Here is an 18,352-nt window from a genome sequence, read left to right on the forward strand (position 1 = left end):
GATCTCAGGCACTGCTCTGTCAGTCTGCATCCGGTTCACAGGAAGGGCTTCGCCGGGGCCTACGTTCCTACTTACTGTTGTCACCAGCACTGTTTGCCTACCCTTGAACCAAGCCCTTACCCTCCCTGGCGTCCGCTTCTTTGTCTGTAAAATGGAGACACTATCGCCTGTCATATAGGCTTGCTATGGGGAACCAGGAATGGTGGCCAATGCTGGTGCGGCACTGGGCTGATGGTGGCAGCCCCAATCGATGGCACTCGGGCGACCAGGACTACGGCCAGGCTCTTCTGCCGGGTGGCCTGCAGCTGGTCAGTGGTGTGGCCTCAACCTTCTGTGTAGGGGTCTCACTGTGCCCCTGACTCCTGATGTAACAGAAAGACAAGTGAAAGGCACCAGTTAATGCTTGTGAGTGGGCGGGAAGAGGGGATTGGGACAGTGGCTTGTGGGTCTCTGGAATGCCGGGGCTACTGAGAAGAGTCTCTTTCCAGATGGTGCTCGGGCTGGACGTGGGGGGAGAGCTCTGCAGAGGTGGCTGTTAGGCTTCTCCGCGCAGTTGTGACTCAGAGGCTGTTGCTCGTCTTGAGACCTACCGGGTTGGCAAAGAGCTGTCTGCCAGGCCGACGTGTGTCTGGTGGAAGTGGGGGATGACTTGGTCGCGTATTAATTTGGAGATTTCAGATTGTGAAATGCCCACATGTGATACAGAATCGTAAGCCCCTCTCCGAATTAAACTGGATTCAATCCTCCCTCCAGTGGGAGAACCCAGAGTATGGGATGGAGGCACCCCCCAGTGCCAGGTGCCCTCGGCAGCCCCGCATCTCATGCAGTCACTTAGGGCCGGGGGTGTCTCTAGAGTTGCCCAAAATGCCGGTCCCCTCAGATAGGAGAGGCCTGCATAAAACCCTAAGAGCTGGCCCGGCGCAGTGGCTCACACCTGTAATCTCAGCAGTTTGGGAGGCCGAGGCGGGTGGATCACTTGAGGTCAGGAGTTCAAGACCAGCCTGGCCAACATGGTGAAACCCCATCTCTACTAAAAATACAAAAATTAACCAGGCATGGTGGTGGGCACCTGTAATCCCAGCTACTTGGGAGGCTGAGGCAGGAGAATTGCTTGAACCTGGGAGGCGGAGGTTACAGTGAGCCGAGAGTGCGCCATTGCACTCCAGCCTGGGCAATAGAGCGAAACTCAGTCTCAATAAAACAAACAAAAAAATAACGCTAAGAACTCTGCCAGTTTGGTATTTGACAGACTGAAGTCTAACATGGTTAATTTTTGTGTTTGCTAGTTTAGGTATGCCCCTATGTATTTAATGATCTGCTAACTAAATTAAAATAAGAAATGTTTAAAAAAAAAAGAGAGAGAGAAAGGAAGGAAGGAAAGGAAGGAAGAAAGAACAGCTGGGCACAGTGGCTCATTCCTGTAACTCCTATAAGCCCAGCACTTTGGGAGGAGGTCAGGGCAGGAGGATTGCTTGAGCCCAGGAGTTTGAGGCCAGCCTGGGCAACATAGTAAGACCCCATCTCTACAAAAAATAAAAAATTAGTTGGGCATGGTGGCATGCGCCTGTAGTCCTAGCTACTCTGGAGGCTGAGGTGGGAGGATCACTTCTGCCCAGGAGTTCAAGGCTGCAGTGAGCTATGATGGCACCACTGCACTCCAGCCTGGGCAACACAGCAAGACCCTGAATCTTGAAAAAAAAAAAAAAGGAAAAGAACACTTAGCTCAAAGTCTTTTTCCTCAGAAAGTTGAGACAGTGTCTCAGTCTGTTGCAACCTCCTCCTCCCAGGCTTAAGCAACCCTCCCACCACCTCAGCCTCCCAAGTAGCTGGGACCACAGGCATGCACCACCATGCCTGGCTAATTTTTTGTAGAGATGAGGTTTCACCATGTTGCCCAGGCTGGTCTTGAACTCCTGAGCTCAGGAGATCCACCCACCTGGTTCTCCCAAAGTACTGGGATTATAGGAGTGAGCCACTGCGCCCGGCCTCCCGAAGTGCTTCTAAAGTGAGATTTAATTAAGCAAAACTGCAGTTGCTCCTGGTTTTGCAGGGCCAGCTGCAAAGGCAGAAAAAGAGAGTGAGATTTCATGCCCTGACTGCAATTGGATGATGCCTCCATTCCAGGCAAATGGTTCAGCCTTGACCTTTCTCCCGTCCCTGCAGTTAAGTGGGTCTGAACAGAACATTGTTCCTTGCTTTTGTTTTTGTTTGAGACAGAGTCTGTCTCTCTTGCTTAGGCTGGAGTTTAGTGGCGTGATCTCGGCTCACTGCAACCTCTGTTTCCTGAGTTCAAGCAATTCTCCTGCCTCAGCCTCCCGAGTAACTGGGCTTAGAGGTGTGTGCCACGACGCCCAGCTAATTTTTAGTATTTTCAGTAGAGATGGGGTTTTACCATGTTGGCCAGGCTGGTCTCGAACTCCTGACCTCAAGTGATCTGCCTACCTTGGCCTCCCAAAGTTCTGGGATTACAGGCATGAGCCACCGCGCCCGGCCCCTTACTTGTTTTTTGTTTCGTTTTGTTTCGTTTTTAAGATGGAGTCTGGCTCTGTTGCCTAGGCTGGAGTGCAATGGTACAATCTCGGCTCGCTGCAACCTCCACCTCCTGGGTTCAGGCGATTCTCCTGCCTCAGCCTCCCAAGTAGCTGGGATTATAGGTGCCCGCCACCACACCTGGCTTTTTTTTTTTTTTTTTTTTTGTATTTTTAGTAGAGACGAGGTTTCACCCTGTTGGCCAGGCTGATCTAGAACTCCTGACCTCAAGTAATCTGCCTGCCTCAGCCTTCCAAAGTGCTGGGATTACAGGTGTGAGCCACCGTACCTGGCCGTGTTCCTTACTTGATGCTCTGAGGAAACACAATTGCATGTAGACAGGATGGCGCGACGTGACAATGAGATATATTAGAGCACTTGAATTGTCTGCAATGGTCCTGTGTGCTTCTGTTAAAAAGCGCCTCTGAGTGGCTGCCTGGGGGCATGCCGCTCCTCTCCACGGTCCTAGCATGCCAGCTTTGGGGGCACACAGCTTGCTGGTGTCTATTTCAGCTCATCACTGATTCCTGTGAGGTGGCAGAGGCCTGGGCCTGCATGTACGGACCCAACCAGGGAACTGGGAGGGCTCCACGGAACTACTGTGATGTTGCCGGGGCTCCTGGCCAGTTGGGCCATTGCTCAGCAACCGACTCATACAGTGTGGAGTGACCGGCCTCCATGGACAGGGGAGACACAGCCTGGGCCCAGCCTTGGGCAGGCATTGCTGAAGTTCCTGTCTTTTCCAAGAAATTCAGACTCTTAGAATACCAACAGGAAGGGCCCTGGTCGGGCATGGTGGCTCACGCCTGTCATCCCAGCACTTTGGGAGGCTGAGGTGGACAGATCACCTGAGGTCGGGAGTTTGAGACCAGCCTGGCCACCATGATGAAACCCCATCTCTACTAAAAATACAAAAATTAGCCAGGCATGATGGCGCATGCCTGTAATCCCAGCTACTCAGGAGGCTGAGGCAGGAGAATCGCTTGAACCCGGGAGGTGGAGGTTGCAGTGAGCCAAGATTGCGCCACTGCACTCCAGCCTAGGCAACAGAGTGAGACTCTGGCTCAAAAAAATAAAAAATAAATAATACCAATATGAAGAGCCCTTTTTTTTTTTTCAAGCAGGATCGAGTATGGATAAGTAACAGCAGAGCTGCCCATTTGGGGCAGTGGTGTGGCCTCCAGGGAGTGGGATTTGAGGCTAACCCTCCCATTGTTCAGGGAGGCGTCAGTGTCTCTGTGGTCAGGAGACACTGGCTGTATCAGGATACCAGCAGCGTCTCTTAGTGGCTGATGACCGTGAGCAAGTCTTAAGTCGACGCTCAGGAAATCTTTGAAAGAATGAATGAGTTTAACTTCCTAGTGCTTCTGTTTCTGTCTCTGTAAAGGGGATATAAAAAGCCAAACTCGGTCAGGCACGATGGCTCACACCTGTAATCCCAAGGCTTTGGGAAGCCAAGGCAGGAGGATCACTTGAGGCCAGGAGTTCAAGACCCACCGTGGGACACATAGCAAGACCCCGTCTCTACAAAAATGTTTAAAATTCGCTGGATGTGCTGGCACATGCCTGTAGTCCCAGCTACTCGGGAGGCTGAAGGATCGCTTGAGCCCAGGAGCTCAAGGCTGCAGTGAGCTATAATTGCACCACTGCACTCCAGCCTGGGTGATGGAGTGAGACCCTGTCTCCAATTAAAAAAATAAGAGGTAGGTGGCTCATGCCTGTAATCCCAGCACTTTGGGAGGCCGAGGTGGGTGGATCACAAGGTCAGGAGATTGAGACCATCCTGGCTAACATGGTGAAACCCCATCTCTACTAAAAAGACAAAAAATTAGCCGGGCGTGGTGGTGGGCACCCGTAGCCACTCAGGAGGCTGAGGCAGGAGAATCACTTGAACCCGGGAAACAGAGGTTGCAGTGAGCCGTGATACCTCCACTGCACTTCAGCCTGGGTGACAAAGCAAGACTCCATCTCAGATAGATGGATGGATGGAATGGATGGATGTAAAACTCACAGGGTTACTGAGAGGACCCAGTGAGAAGACCTGGAAACCACTCACCCTGCACCCAGTGCCAGGGCAGAGCCTGGAAGGATCCAAGTGAGGCCTATGCAGTTACTGGCAGTGGAAGCAGTGGAGGACTGGCTGGCCCTGCCGCGGTCTTGCTGCCCGTGGCCAGGCCCCATCTCCTGGGGTCTCTAGTCTCCTCTAACACACATGGCCTCTGGGTTTGGCTGTGATGGGGTGGGACTGAGCCGTGGTAGATGCTTACATCAGACAGATCGGAAAGAGGGCCAGCTGTGCCCCAGCCTGGGAGACCCTGCAGCTGTGGGAATCCTGGTGCAACTTTCCAACTGAGGAAACAGATGCTTGCCGCGGGGTAGCATCCACTCGCCCGTGAGCTAATACATACCGAAGGCTGACCGTGGGCCGCTGCCTTACACACTGGGGTTATTACAGGGCAAACCAGGAGCTCACCTTCTTGTGGGAGGGACAAACAGTAGACAGAATAAATAAGTGAATTGAATAGTTGCTTCGAAGGTGATCAGTGTTATAAGGAGGATGGGAAGAGCAAGTGAAAAGGGTTTTTTTTTTTTGGAGATGAAGTCTTGCTCTGTTGCTCAGGCTGGAGTGCAGTGGCATGATCTTGGCTCACTGCAACCCCCACCTCCCAGGTTCAGGCGATTCTCCTGCCTCAGCCTCCCAAGCAGCTGGTATTACAGGTGCATGCCACCACGCCCAGCTAATTTTTTTATTTTTAGTAGAGACAGGGGTTTCACCACATTGGCCAGGCTGGTCTCAAACTCCTGATCTCAAGTGATCCACCTGCCTCAGCCTCCCAAAGTACTGAGATTACAGGCGTGAGCCACCCCACACCCGGCCTTTTTTTTTTAAATGGAGTCTCACTCTGTTGCCCAGGCTAGAGTGCAGTGACACAATCTCAGCTCACTGCAACCTCCTCCTCCCAGGTTCAAGCAGTTCTCCTGCCTCAGCCTCCCAAGTAGCTGGGATTGCAGGTGCACGCCACCGTGCCCAGCTAATTTTTGTTATTTTTAGTAGAGATAGGGGTTTCATCATGTTGTCCATTCTGGTCTCAAACTCCTGACTTCAAATGATCTGCCCGCTTCAGCCTCCCATAGTGCTGGGATTACAGGTGTGAGCCACTGCACCCAGCTGAAAAGGGTTAAAGTTTTAAATTGGGTGGTCAGGGTAGGCCTCCGTAAGAAGTTCACTTCTTTGTTTAATTTATTATCTTTTTCTCTTTTTTTTGAGACAGGGTCTCACTCTGTCACCCAGGCTGAAGTGCAGTGGCATGATCATAGCTCACTGCAGACTCTAACTCTTGGGCTCAAGTGATCCTCCCAGCCTCCCTAGTAACTGGGACTACAGGCACACATCACCATTTTTGGCTAATTTTTATATTTTTTGTAGAGACGAAGTCTCGCTATGTTACCCAGGCTGGTCTCAAACTCCTGGCTTCCAGCAATCCTCCCACCTCAGCCTCCCAGAGTGCTGAGATTACAGGCATGAGCCACCGTTCCTAGACAGAAGTTAACTTTTTTTTTTTTTTTTTTGAGATGGAGTCTTGCTCTGTCACCCAGGCTAGAGTGCAGTGGTGCGATGTCAGCTCACTGCAACCTCCGCCTCCTGGGTTCAAGTGATTCTCCTGCCTCAGCCTCCCAAGTAGCTGGGATTACAGGCGCCCACCACCATGCCCAGTAATTTTTGTATTTTTAGTAGAGATGGAGTTTCACCATCTTGGCCAGGCTGGTCTCGAACTCCTGACCTCAGGTGATCCACCCGCCTGGGCCTCCCAAAGTGCTGGGATTACAGGCATAAGCCATCACGCCCAGCCCAGAAGTTAACTTCTAAACAGTCCTGGCAGAGCTGAGGGAATGAGCCCTGCATATGTGAGAAGGAAGGACGTTCTAGGCAGTGGGAACCACCAGTTCAAAGGTCTCGTGGTGCAAATGTCCCTGGAAACCAGCATGGCTGCAGCACCGTGACCAGGAGGAAGAGTGGGAGGCGATGAGGTCAGAGAGACCAGAGAGAGGCAGAGCGTGGGGGCCTTGTCGGCCATTGCCGAGGCTTTGGTCCTTACTCTGAGTCAACTGGGGGCCATTGGAGGGTTTGAACAGAGGGTCCTGGCTCTGGTGGGGAAACAGGAAGTAGGATTTATTGGTAGGAGTGAGTAAGGAGAGGTCAGCACAGGGGAAGCCCTCAGAAGCTCACTCAAGAGGCCACAACTCAAGGGCTGCGTTTGACACCCCCAGCCATGCCAGAGGAGCTGCTTCTCAGCCACCACGTGGGATCAATTTCTTACACACTGAACTTGGTCAAGGCCTGCTGCTTTATGCTGTGGATCTTCTGGCAGCCAGGGAACTTGGACTTGGCCCTGTGTATGGCCTCAATCACACGCTCATGGTTCTGCTCTTAGTACAGATAAACACGATGACCTGGCCAACGTGAATCCTGGCTGTCAGGATTTCCAAGGGCACCCCGAATACTTGCCTAGTGCCTAGACCACAGACAGCACGAGGTCAGAGACACAAATGTCCAGTGGAAAGAATTGTCTCCAAGGTTCCTTAGGGCAACCCATATAAGAAACAGACTGTGTGGCCTGGTGTGGTGGCTCATGCCTGTCATCCCAGCACTTTGGGAGGCCAAGGTGGGTGGATCACCTGAGGTCAGGAGTTCAAGACCATCCTGGCCAACATGACGAAACCCTGTCTCTACTAAAAATACAAAAATTAGCCTGGCATGGTAGCGGGCACTTGTAATCCCAGCTACTCGGGAGGCTGAGGCAGGAGAAATGCTTGAACCCAGGAGGCAGAGGTTGCAGTGAGCCGAGATTATACCACTGTACTCCAGCCTGGGCAACAAGAGCAAAAATCTGTCTCAAAAAAAAAAAAAAAGAGAGAGAAAGAAAGAAACAGACTTTGTACTTTACTGAGGAGGCTGCTGTTTGCAACCACTGCACCCTACAAGGTCACTATTTTTTTTAAAAGACAGGGTCTCACTCTGTTGCCCAGGCTGGAGGGCAGTGGCATAATCATCGCTCACTGCAGCCTTGACCTCCTGGGCTCAAGCAATCCTCCTGCCTCAGCCTCCCAAGTAGCGGGCACAGGCGTGCACCACCACACACAGCTAATATTTTAATTTTTTGTAGAGACAGTCTGGCTATGTTGCCCAGGCTGGTCTCAAACTCCTGGACTCAAGCAATCTTCCTGCCTCAGCCTCCCAAAGTCCTGGGATTACAGGCATGAGCCAATTGCACCTGACCAACTTTTTAAAAGGCTCTCTCTGGCTGCTGCTTGGTGCCCAGATCTTAGGCAGCAGAGGGAGGCCAATGAGGAGGCTGATGCCATCATCGCAATGAGAGGTGGTCATGACTCGGACTAGGTGGCAGCAGTGGTAAAAAGGGACTGGATTCTGGAGATATTTTGAAAGTAGAGCCAAAAATGAGACTTCAGGCAGGCGCAGTGGCTCACGCCTTTAATCCCAGCACTTTGGGAGGCCGAGGTGGGCGGGTCACTTCAAGCCGGGAGTTTGGGACCAGCCTGACCAACATGGTGAAACCCTGTCTCTACTCAAAATACAAAAATTAGCCGGGCGTGGTGGTTCATGCTTGTAGTCCCAGCTACTCAGGAGGGTGAGGCAGGAGAATCTCTTGAACACAAGAGGTGGAGGTTGCAGTGAGTTGAGATCACACCACTGCACTCTAGCCTGGGTGACAGAGTGAGACTCCATCTCAAAAAAAAAAAAAGGGAGAGAGAGACTTAAGACAGATTCAGCATCAGGAGTGATGGAGAGGAGTGAGGCTACCTCCTGGGGTTTGGTCTGAGCCACTGAAGGGTCGCGGAGAGCTGGGTCAGGCCTGGAAGGGGGTCTCTGCCTAGCCCTGCAGATGTCACCTCCCGGGGCTGGACTACAGGGGCCCACACTTGGGCTTGGGGAGTGCGGACTTGGGGAGGAAGGGATCAGGCTGAAATTCAGACCTGTGAAGGTTGAAATGCCAGTAGAAGATAAATCCAAGGAGAGGCGTGGACTGGAGTCCCACACTGGGGAGCCATCGGCTTGTCAATGGCATTCCACATGGCCAGAGCGGATGAGAGCGCAGAGTGAGGCATCTGCGGACAGTCCCTGTGCAGCAGCAGCAAGAAGCTTAGCAGGGAGGGCAAGGACCAGTCAAGGAAACAGGGACAGAGCAGCCAGCCAGGGAAGGAGGCCCAGGAGGGTCAGTGACCTGGAAACTAGTTGCTAACACAGCAGCTCAGATGAGAGCCGAAAAACAAGGACGTGGCAATGTGCAGAGGTCATTAGGGACCTTGGCAAGGACAGTCGGCGTTGGGGGCGGCAGAGTCTGATGGGAAGGGCTTGAGGAATTGGAGGAGCGGAATTAGACGCTTGAGAAGAGACAGCTTCTTCAAGGAGTTTTGCCAGAGTGGGGTCAAGGGAAGGGGCATGTATGCATGTGTACAGGCCTGCTAGGAGAACATGCTTGCATGCATGTAGAAGGGAGAAGCAAGAGCCGGTGCTGCAGGAGAGGGTGGCATTGCTGGAGACCCCATTGCATAGGGGTGGGGGCCAGCATCTGCAGGCATGGGGAGCTGGCCGGGGGGGCTCAGTGGTCACCTATGGCTACCTGCAGGATCTACAGGTGCAGAGGCAGGGAGGGGTGGATGAGGCAGCAGCTTGGCCCCCTCAGTGTCCTCCTAGCAGAGATACCATGTGCACCGAGTGTCTCCACCGTTCCTACCTGGCCTGCAAGTGATTTAATAAGACAGGGGTGGCTGGGCGTGGTGGCTCATGCCTGTAATCCTAGCACTTTGGGAGGCTGAGGCCGGTGGATCACCTCAGGTCAGGAGTTCGAGACCAGCCTGGCCAACGTGACGAAACACTGTCTCTACTAAAAATACAAAAATTAGCCAGGCGTGGTGGTGCATGCCTGTAATCCTGGCTACTTGAGAGGCTGAGGCAGGAGAATCGCTTGAACCTGGGAGACAGAGGTTGCAGTGAGCCAAGATCACACCATTGCACTCTAGCCTGGGTGACAAGAGTGAAACTCCGTCTCAAAAAAATAAATATATAAAAAGACAGGGGCCCCTCGTGCCTTCAGGAAAACCGTAGGTACAACGCCGCTGGCCTTACTATGATAAGTCTCTGCATTTAATCCTTCTGCAGTCAGAAATCATGCCTAGACTTTTTTTGGGCATGGGGCAGAGAGGGACAGGGTCTTGCTCTATCACCCAGCCTGAAGTGCAGTAGTGCAATCGTAGCTCTCTGCCTCGAACTCCTGGACTCAAGTGATCCTCCCACCTTAGCCTCCTGAGTAGCTGGGACCACAGGTGCACATCACAATGCCTGGCTAATTTTTGTATTTTTCTGTAGAGATGACGTTTTGCCATGTTGCCCATGCTGGTCTCAAACACCTGAGCTCCAACGATGCTACCACCTCTGCCTCCCGAAGTGCTGGATTCCAGCCGTGAGCCACAGCGCGGGGCCCTCCTGAAGTCTTGACCTTAAAGATGCGTTGATTCCCTCCTCCCCTCTGTGAGGTGCCCCCTCTAGGATGTCTTTCCGGGTTCTCTCAGAAGGATGAGGTCCCAGTCTTTGCTGAGGGGAAGGGAACCGTCTTGGGCCCTTGCCCCACAGACTCCTTTTCTGAGCCCCTTCCCTTGTCTGATGCTCACTTATCCACCTGTCGCCTGTCATCCCTCTCTCCCCTAAACAAAGTCTGTCCCTCTCTCCTGGGTTTCCGGGTTGCAGATGGTCCATTCCACACACTCCATGCTTCTCAAGATCCCCTCTCGGGCACACGTTACTGCTCTTCCACCAGTTCTGCCCATCGGGCTGTGCCTTGCAGCCCTGCACGCCCCCACCACCTCGACGACAACACCTTTGCCTCGCTCAGCCTCTCTGTAGCTTCTGACCCCCTGACCCTCCGTATTCGTTGACCCTCCTGCCTCATCTTGGTGCCTTCACATGCATCCTCCTGGTGTCTCCCCTGCCTCCTGCCGCCTCTTCTCAGGGTCTTTGCGGGACCCCCTCTGTGGGTCACCCCCTGAGGCTCCGGCCACCTCACAGCAGCACTCTCTCAGGACTTGTCCGCCACCCCTGATTTTCTGTATTAGCTGTTCTCGCATTGCTATAGAGAAATACCTGAGGCTGTGTAATTTATCAAGAAAAGAGGTTTCTTTGGCTCATGGTTCTGCAGGCTGTACCAGAAGCATGGTGCTGGCGTCAGTTTGGCTTCTGGGGAGGCGTTGGAGCCTTTACTCATGGCAGAAAGCGAAGTGGGAGCAGGCGTGAGACATGGCGAGGCCAGGAGGAAGAGAGAGAGAATGGGGGTGGGGGAGGTGTCACGCTCCTTAACCAGATCCGTATCTCAGAGACAGCACTACGCCACAAGGGACCCGCCCTGTCCCCCAAACACCTCCCACCGGGTCCCACTTCCAACACTGAGGATTAATTACTTTTTTTTTTTATTAATTCCTTTTTTTTTTTTGAGACAGGGTCTCACTCTGTCACCCAAGCAAGAGTGCAGTGCTGTGATCACAGCTCACTGCAACCTCTGCCTCCTGGGCTCAGGTGATCCTCCCATCTCAGCCTCCCTGGTAGCTGGGACTACAGCTACACCACCACACCCAGCTAATTTTTTCTGTGGGTTTTTTTTTTTTTTTTGTAGAGACTGGGTTTTTCCACGTCACCCAGGTTGGTCTCGAATTCCTGGGCTCCAGTGATCCTCCCTCCTCAGCCTCCCAAAGTGCTGGAATTATAGGCAAGAGCCACTGCACCTGGCTTGATTACATTTCAACATGAGATGTGGACAGGGATGAATATCCAAACTATATCATTCCACCCCTGCCCCCCTCATGCAAATCTCATGTCCTTCTCACATTGCAAAATACAATCATGCCTTTCCAACAGTACCCCAAAGTCTTTTTTTTTTTTTGAGATGGAGTTTCGCTCTTGTTGCCCAGGCTGGAGTACAATGGTGCCATCTCAGCTCACTGTAACCTCCGCCTCCCAGATTCAAGCCATTCTCCTGCCTCAGCCTCCCAAATAGCTGGGATTACAGGCTCCTGCCACCATGCCCGGCTAATTTTTTTTTTTTTTTTTTTTTTTAGTAGAGACGAGTTTTTGCCATGTTGGCCAGGCTGGTTTCAAACTCCTGACCTCAAGTGATCTGCCCGCCTCAGCCTCCCAAAGTGCTGGGATTACAGGTGTGAGCTACCGCGCCCAGCCCCAAAGTCTTAACTCATTACAGCATTTTGGTCACAACCACAGAACCAGTCTCTAAGAAGTTCCAAACTTTCCCTCATCTTCCTGTCTTCTTCCAAGCCCCCCAAACGCTTCGAAGCTCTGACCGCTGGGACCCTAGATCTCCTCAACCGGCATCTCCAGCCTCAGGTCCACAGGTCCACACCCCACCACACGTGCCCTTAGCTGTTCACAAGCACCTTTGTGCATGCCAGAACCAAGCCAGCCAGCTGGCCACCCCTTACCCCACAGGGAGCCAGGCCCGGGCCTCCCCACCTGGGTTCTGTACAGCGATGGAGTCCACAGCTGTCTCTCCAGCTCTTTCTGTGGCCTCGCCCCAGAGCCCTGTACTCCAGAGGTTGAAGAACTTGCCGAAGGTCGTGAAATTCATAAAAGGCAGGGCCAGAATGCAAGCCTGGTTCTGGACTTGACATCAAGTGGCCACCAGAGATGTGACCCCAGCTTCCCCAGCTTCCCCACCTGCGTGTTCCAGCCTCTAGCAGAGAAGGCAGGGTGAGGCAGCCAGTGGGGGATAGGGGACCCTCCCTTGGCCGGTGAGGCCCTGTCCTTCCCTAAGTACATCTAACTGAGGCCCCTCTCTCGGGGAAGCCTGCACAGCCAGTCTCCTGGCCTTCGCGTCCTCCCAGCGTGGAGTGACAGTTTCAAAGCACAGCTCTGGTTGCTGCTGGGATCCAGCTGGGCTCTGGGACAGTGTCCAGATCCTGTCCCCTGCAGCCTCCAGTTCTCTGTCCACCCCCCTCTACCCAGAGCCTTCCCTCCAGTCTCACTGCCTGCCAGCCTCCGCTGCCCTGTCTTACCCAGCCTGTTCTCTCTGCTTCACGAGCAGCCATCCCCCAATTCTGCTGCCCGTGCAACCGGCCTGTGCTCCTATCACCCCAAGCCACCTCTTCAGGGATGGCCTCCCCCAACCACTCAGCTGTACACCCCGAGATCCCCTCAGGAGTTAACCCAGTGCCCAGAGCGTCTGCAGCAGCGCCAATGGCCCGGCCTCCAGGCCAGCTTAACACATGGGCCCTTTCCAGGACAGCGGGCCACCAGCTGGGAACCAGGCAGCCTAGGACAGAGAGTTTGCAGCCAAGGTGCTCACACCTGCACAGAATGTCACATATATGCACGGTGAGACCGTGTGCCCTCCCCTGCAGGAGTAGGCAACAGGAACAAGTGCACAGGGACCAGGCCCACGCACCCCATCATCTCCCCGGTGCCCACGGACGGCGCTGGGAGCTGCAAGTCACTGCCACCCCAGAGACCTGACCAAGACCACACTGGGGTGGCCACGGACTAGGGGCAGATAAAACAGGCAGTGCAAGGAATCATCTCAGCAGCTTTTTATCCACCCCTCTTGCCAGGCGCACACCTCTAGGGAAAAGGGCTCACTCTGGCCTGGCAAAAGTCACCTCTGCAAAGGTTCCCCATCTCAGCCCTGTCTCTCTGTCCTCCAGGCCCTCATCCCTGAGGTGGAATGTGGCTTCCCTGAGCCTTGTTGGGGCTTAAGCTTTATCCCAGGAGACTGTCCCCATGGGATCAGTCCCAGCACGGTTCTTGGATGTGCTCCTGTTTGTGGCCAAACTGAAGCATCCCCTCCCTTGGTCCAGGCCCTTCACCTCTATTAATGTGACCCAAGGCCCCATTAGATTTCTGGTGGTTTCCTCTCCCTACATCTCACAACTGCTGTCCACCTCCCGTCCTAAGCATGCGTGGCCGGCTCTGCCATCACATCCCACAGGCCAGGACCCAAGGACTCTGCACCCAGGCCAGGAGGGCATGGCATTTGTCATCTCTCTGGACCTCTCCCCTTTGGGGTCTCCTTAAAATCCCTGCAGGTGACCCAGGGCCAGCCCCAACCCTGCCCCTGACAGTCCTCCCTCCAAGGCCGGGTCCTGTCTTCAGGTCCTGCCTCTTCCCTCATCCCCTCCTCACTTCTGCAGACACCACCTTCCTGCCAGGGACCCAGGGGCTCAGTGAATGTCTAAAGGAAGAAATCCATTTAGGGGCCCAGCGTGGTGGCTCACGCTTGTAATCCCAGCACTTTGGGAGGTTGAGGCAGGCAGATCACTTGAGGTTGGGAGTTTGGGACCAACCTGGACAACATTGCTAAACCCCGTCTCTACTAAAAATACAAAAATTAGCTGGGCATGGTGGCAGGCGCCTGTAATCCCAGCTACTCAGGAGGTTGAGGCAGGATAATTGCTTGAACATTGGAGGCGGAAGTTGCAGTGAGCCGAGATGGAGCCACTGCACTCCAGCCTGGGTGACTGAGTGAGACTCTGTCTCAAAAAAATAAAATAAAATAAATCCATTCGGGGCCTGAACGAGGCGAGACTCTGGTGTGGGCAAGGGCTTAGACAGAGCTGGGGGTGGATGCCTTGGGTTTGGTCCCAGGTCGGGAAGCCTCCGTTCTTCGACTGTAAAATGTGAATCGTCTTTTCTGACTCATCTATAAGGACTTGGTGTGCAGTGGGAACCCAGGAGCATGTGGGGGTGAGGCTGGGCTGCCCCATCCTGGCCCAGGACACTGATCCCAGCCAGGGCGGGTATGACAGCCGGTCAGAGGGCGGCGCAGTCAGGGATGAGTCCATGGAGGAGGCTGCACATACCATTTCCCTGGCACTGCCCACAGCCTGCAGCCTTTGTGCATTTCTGAGGCCACAGTGCCCCCTGGCGGCTGTGCAGCCTACCCCAAAGGACAGCATCCTGGGTCTCAGGTCTCGGTCTCCCTCTCTGCAGCCCCCAACAGCTCACCCTAAGCAAGGTTTGTTGTCACCATGTTACATGTCACCATTTGGGACCTGAAAGAGGGATCCAGTGGCCCTGAGTCGCACAGTCAACCAGAAACGGGGCCAAACCTCACCCTTGGGGCTGCCTGGCTCCTGGGTCACTGAAGTCCTGCCTGGCGATGCGTGCTCAGGTCTGGGTCCCTTCCCCGACGTCTCTCACCCTCCTGCAGGGCAGGAAAGTCACAGTTTGGATGCTTTGTTATAAAGATGACACTGGCACCTGGAGGAGGGGGAGATGGACAGGGCTGTGTGTCGGGGGACTCCTTGGGGACCACGCCGCCCCCACCACTGCAGCTGGAGCCTCTGTTGGGGGCGGGACCAAGCACCTCTGCTGTCAGCACAGAGGTGGGACCCCTACGCACCCCACTGCACCCCCCGCAGCTTTCTCTGCCTCTCCTACCCCCAGGCTTCCCACTGGACATTATCCCAGAACATCAGCTAGGAAGCAACTTGAGCCTCCTTGCCCCTACATGACAAGCAAAGTGAGGCCCAGAGAGGGAAAGGGGCTGGCAAGGTCCCGCCAAACGGCCGTGGGCAGAGCCATGTTGCACTGGTTTCTCCTAATCCCTGACCTGAGCTCCTTCTCCTACCCAGGGGATTTCACCAATCCAGAGAGTGCTTGGGGCCAGGAGTGCCTCTGACAGTCAGGCAGGGCTTCCTGGAGGAGGCCCTAGGTCTAATGGGGTCTTCTAGGCAGGGGTGAGTTGGAGGGAATAGCCAGCACTCTCACGGCATCCAGGCGGCCCTGCTTCCAGACCGTGGGTTGGAGAGGCAGAACCAGGGGAGGGCACCAAGGGTCCCACCAGGCTCCCTCTGACGGCCATGTCTTCCTTTGGCCACAGGACGCTGTGCGGAGCTGCAGGTCCGTGTCACTGAGGCTGTGGCCACAGCCACTGAACAGAGAGAGCTGATCGCCTGCCTGGAGCAGGACCTGAGCATCATTCAGTCCATCCAGCGCCCTGACGCCGAGGTGAGCCCATCCCCCTGCCCCATGCCCATCTCACCACCTGCCCAGGGTTATTTTAGCCTCTGCAAACACTGACTTCCCAGATTAGCCTGTGTATCAGGCAGCTGGTGACAACCCAGAAGGGCTGTCACCTAAAACGATTGGGTTCTCCCTGCTTACTCCATGAATACCACCCTGCCCCTGATTTGGGGTGACAGGCCATGGGGCAGAGGCCACAGGGCTTCCTAGCGGTAGCACAGAGGCCCCTCTTTCCAGGCACTGCCCTGAGAGCAGAGGCAGAGGCAAGGCCAGGACCATGCACCCATCTCCCAGCTAAAGGACCTGGGGCCTGGAGATCACAGCAGGCTGGGGCACAAACAGCCCAGGGAGGGCATCTCCTTGCCCACCTCCCATTCTATAGAGGCCATAATGGGACTCCGGGAGAGAAGTCTGGGCTGTCCCAGGTCTCGTGGCAGGCTGGTTGCAGAGCCAGGGAGGCCCAGGTGTCTGATGCATATCAAAGCTGACTGGCTGCGAGGAGAGCCACACTGCTGCTGAACTCTGGCCTCAGGAGTGACTCAGGGCCCAGCCATCTCTTCTTTGGTAGCTCATGCCACGTGTCCAGGTCCAGGCCCTCCTGCAGCCAGCCTGCACCCCGGACAGCCCCACCCACTCCTTGCCACACCCACCCCGCCATTTGCCTTGGCCATGCTGAAAGGGAATATTCCATGCCCACTGTGCGGAGGCACCTCCTCATCGCTTCCTGTCACCTGCAGGGTGCCGCTGAGCACCGCCTGGAGAAGATCCCGGAGCCCATCAAAGAGGCCACTGCCCTATTCTACGGTAAGGAGAGGCCTGACCAATGGGAGGAGGGAGGAGGAGGGAAAAGGAGACAGGTGATACCGCCTGAGAACCCAGATCCCCAAAGAGTAGTCCCTTCCTCTAAGAAGGTCAGGCCCCCATGCCTGCAATGCAGCAGCAACCTTCGAAGGGTCGGGTCAGGCCAGGTGTGGTGGAGCACACCTATAGTCCCAGCTACTTTGGAGGCCGAGGTGGGAGGATCGCCTGAGCCCAGGAATTGGAGGCTGCAGTGAGCTATGATGATGCCCCTGCACTCCAGCCTGGGCAACAGACCAAGACCCTGTCTCTAAAAAACAAAAAGGTGAATGAGCCCCCAACCTGCCTTTCTGGATTTTAGCCTGACACCCCCACCTTGGGGCCCTGACCCTTCGGCCCTGCCGGTAGCCTGTGAAAGGCTGGTGAGTGGTGGTCAGCCAGGCCTCACTGCCAAAGTGCAGCCGGAGGTCCATGCAGTGGGGGGAAGGCAGCCTCCTTGGGTATTGAGGACAGAACCTGAGGCTGCTGGACCGGGATACTGGGGTATGCCTATGCCTCCCCAGTTCCCCTCCTGCCCCTTTGCTTCTCCAGGGGATATAGGCCTAGTCTGACAGCTGCAAGGGTCTCAGATTCAAGGACAGAGTGACCGGGAGGGGAGTTCTGGGCCTGGCCCTCTGACAGTGCAGATGGGGGTGCTGGGCCCTTCCCCAGAGTCCGTATTGTCAGGTCAGCCCCTGCCATCCATTCTCACGCTCCTCAGTTCTCCTGGCTGTCCCCTCCCCTTCCCCGACCTGCCCAGCACCAGGGAGTCAGACACCATGTGGCTTCTACCCCATGGCATTTGGCCAGAAATCCCCCAGGGCTGGGGGACCCACCCCAAAGGGCCCCCTGCTGGGTTCCGCCTCCTGCCACCCCAAGCCACCCTCCTCTACCTGCTAGGACCTACAGCACCAGCCAGCGGCGCCCTCCCAGAGGGCCAGGTGGATTCACTGCTTTCCATCATCTCCAGCCAGAGGGAGCGCTTCCGTGCCCGGAACCAGGAGCTTGAGGCCGTGAGTCACATCCTTCTCTCCCTGATGCTCCTTGGGCCCAAGGACACAGTGGGGGAACACACAGGCTTTTAGGAGAGAGATGCAGCACGGACTATAAACCTCAGGGGGAAGAGATTTGTTCTGTGCAGTCAGGGAGGGCTTCCTGGAGGAGATCATGCCACACTGGGCTTTGAAAGAAGACTCAGATGCTCACAGTAGAGGAGACACGGGGGCCAGTGAGCCAGAAGGGAGCATAGATCATTCCAGGTGAAACAAGTCGCCAGGTGAGTGCCCTCTTGCCAGGCTGGGGGGCGTGGCCTTCAATCTGCAGGGAGGAGCACCAAGGAAGGATTTAAGCCAGGCAGTGGCACTGCAAGAATACAGGGTGAGCCGGGCACGGTGGCTCACGCCTGTAATCCCAACACTTTGGGAGGCTGAGGCAAGCGGATCACTTGAGGTTGGGAGTTTGAGACCAGCCTGGCCAACATGGTGAAACCCCATCTCTACTAAAAATACAAAAATTAGCCAGGTGTGGTGGCGGGCGCCTGTAGTCCCAGCTACTTGGGAGGCTGAGGCAGGAGGATCGCTTGAACCTGGGAAGCAGAGGTTGCAGTGAGCCAATGAGATCGTGCCACTGCACTCCAGCCTGGGTGACAGAGCAAGACTCCATCTCAAAAAAAAAAAAAAAATTCCTTCCTTTTTAAGGCTGAATAATATTTCATTGTGCATATAGACCACATTTTGTTTATCCATTCACCTATTCATTTATGTTGCTTCCACCTTTTGGCTATGGCGAATAATTCTGCTGTGAATATGGGTGTATAAATATCTCTCCAAGTCTCTGCCTTCAATTCTCTTGGGTATCTACCCAGAAGTGGAATTACTGGATCCTATGATAATTCTATGTTTAACGTTTTTAGAGGAAGCGTCATACTGCCATATACTTTTTTGT

At 54.6% G+C, this 18,352-nt stretch overlaps 1 protein-coding gene across 5 annotated transcripts in view; it reads left to right on the forward strand.

The window, feature by feature from the left end:
- CUX1 (cut like homeobox 1) overlaps nt 1-18,352 on the forward strand; it is a 465,511-nt gene that overhangs the window by 439,501 nt on the left and 7,658 nt on the right. For all 5 annotated transcript variants that reach the window (XM_055292664.2, XM_055292665.2, XM_055292668.2 and 2 more), the window contains 3 exons: nt 15,429-15,556; nt 16,309-16,375; nt 17,309-17,421. In XM_055292664.2, coding sequence (XP_055148639.1) covers nt 15,429-15,556; nt 16,309-16,375; nt 17,309-17,421 — 308 coding nt within the window. The remainder of the gene's footprint in view (nt 1-15,428; nt 15,557-16,308; nt 16,376-17,308; nt 17,422-18,352) is intronic.

Source organism: Symphalangus syndactylus, chromosome 9 (genome assembly GCF_028878055.3).
Source record: "Symphalangus syndactylus isolate Jambi chromosome 9, NHGRI_mSymSyn1-v2.1_pri, whole genome shotgun sequence".
Lineage (NCBI taxonomy): Eukaryota > Metazoa > Chordata > Mammalia > Primates > Hylobatidae > Symphalangus > Symphalangus syndactylus.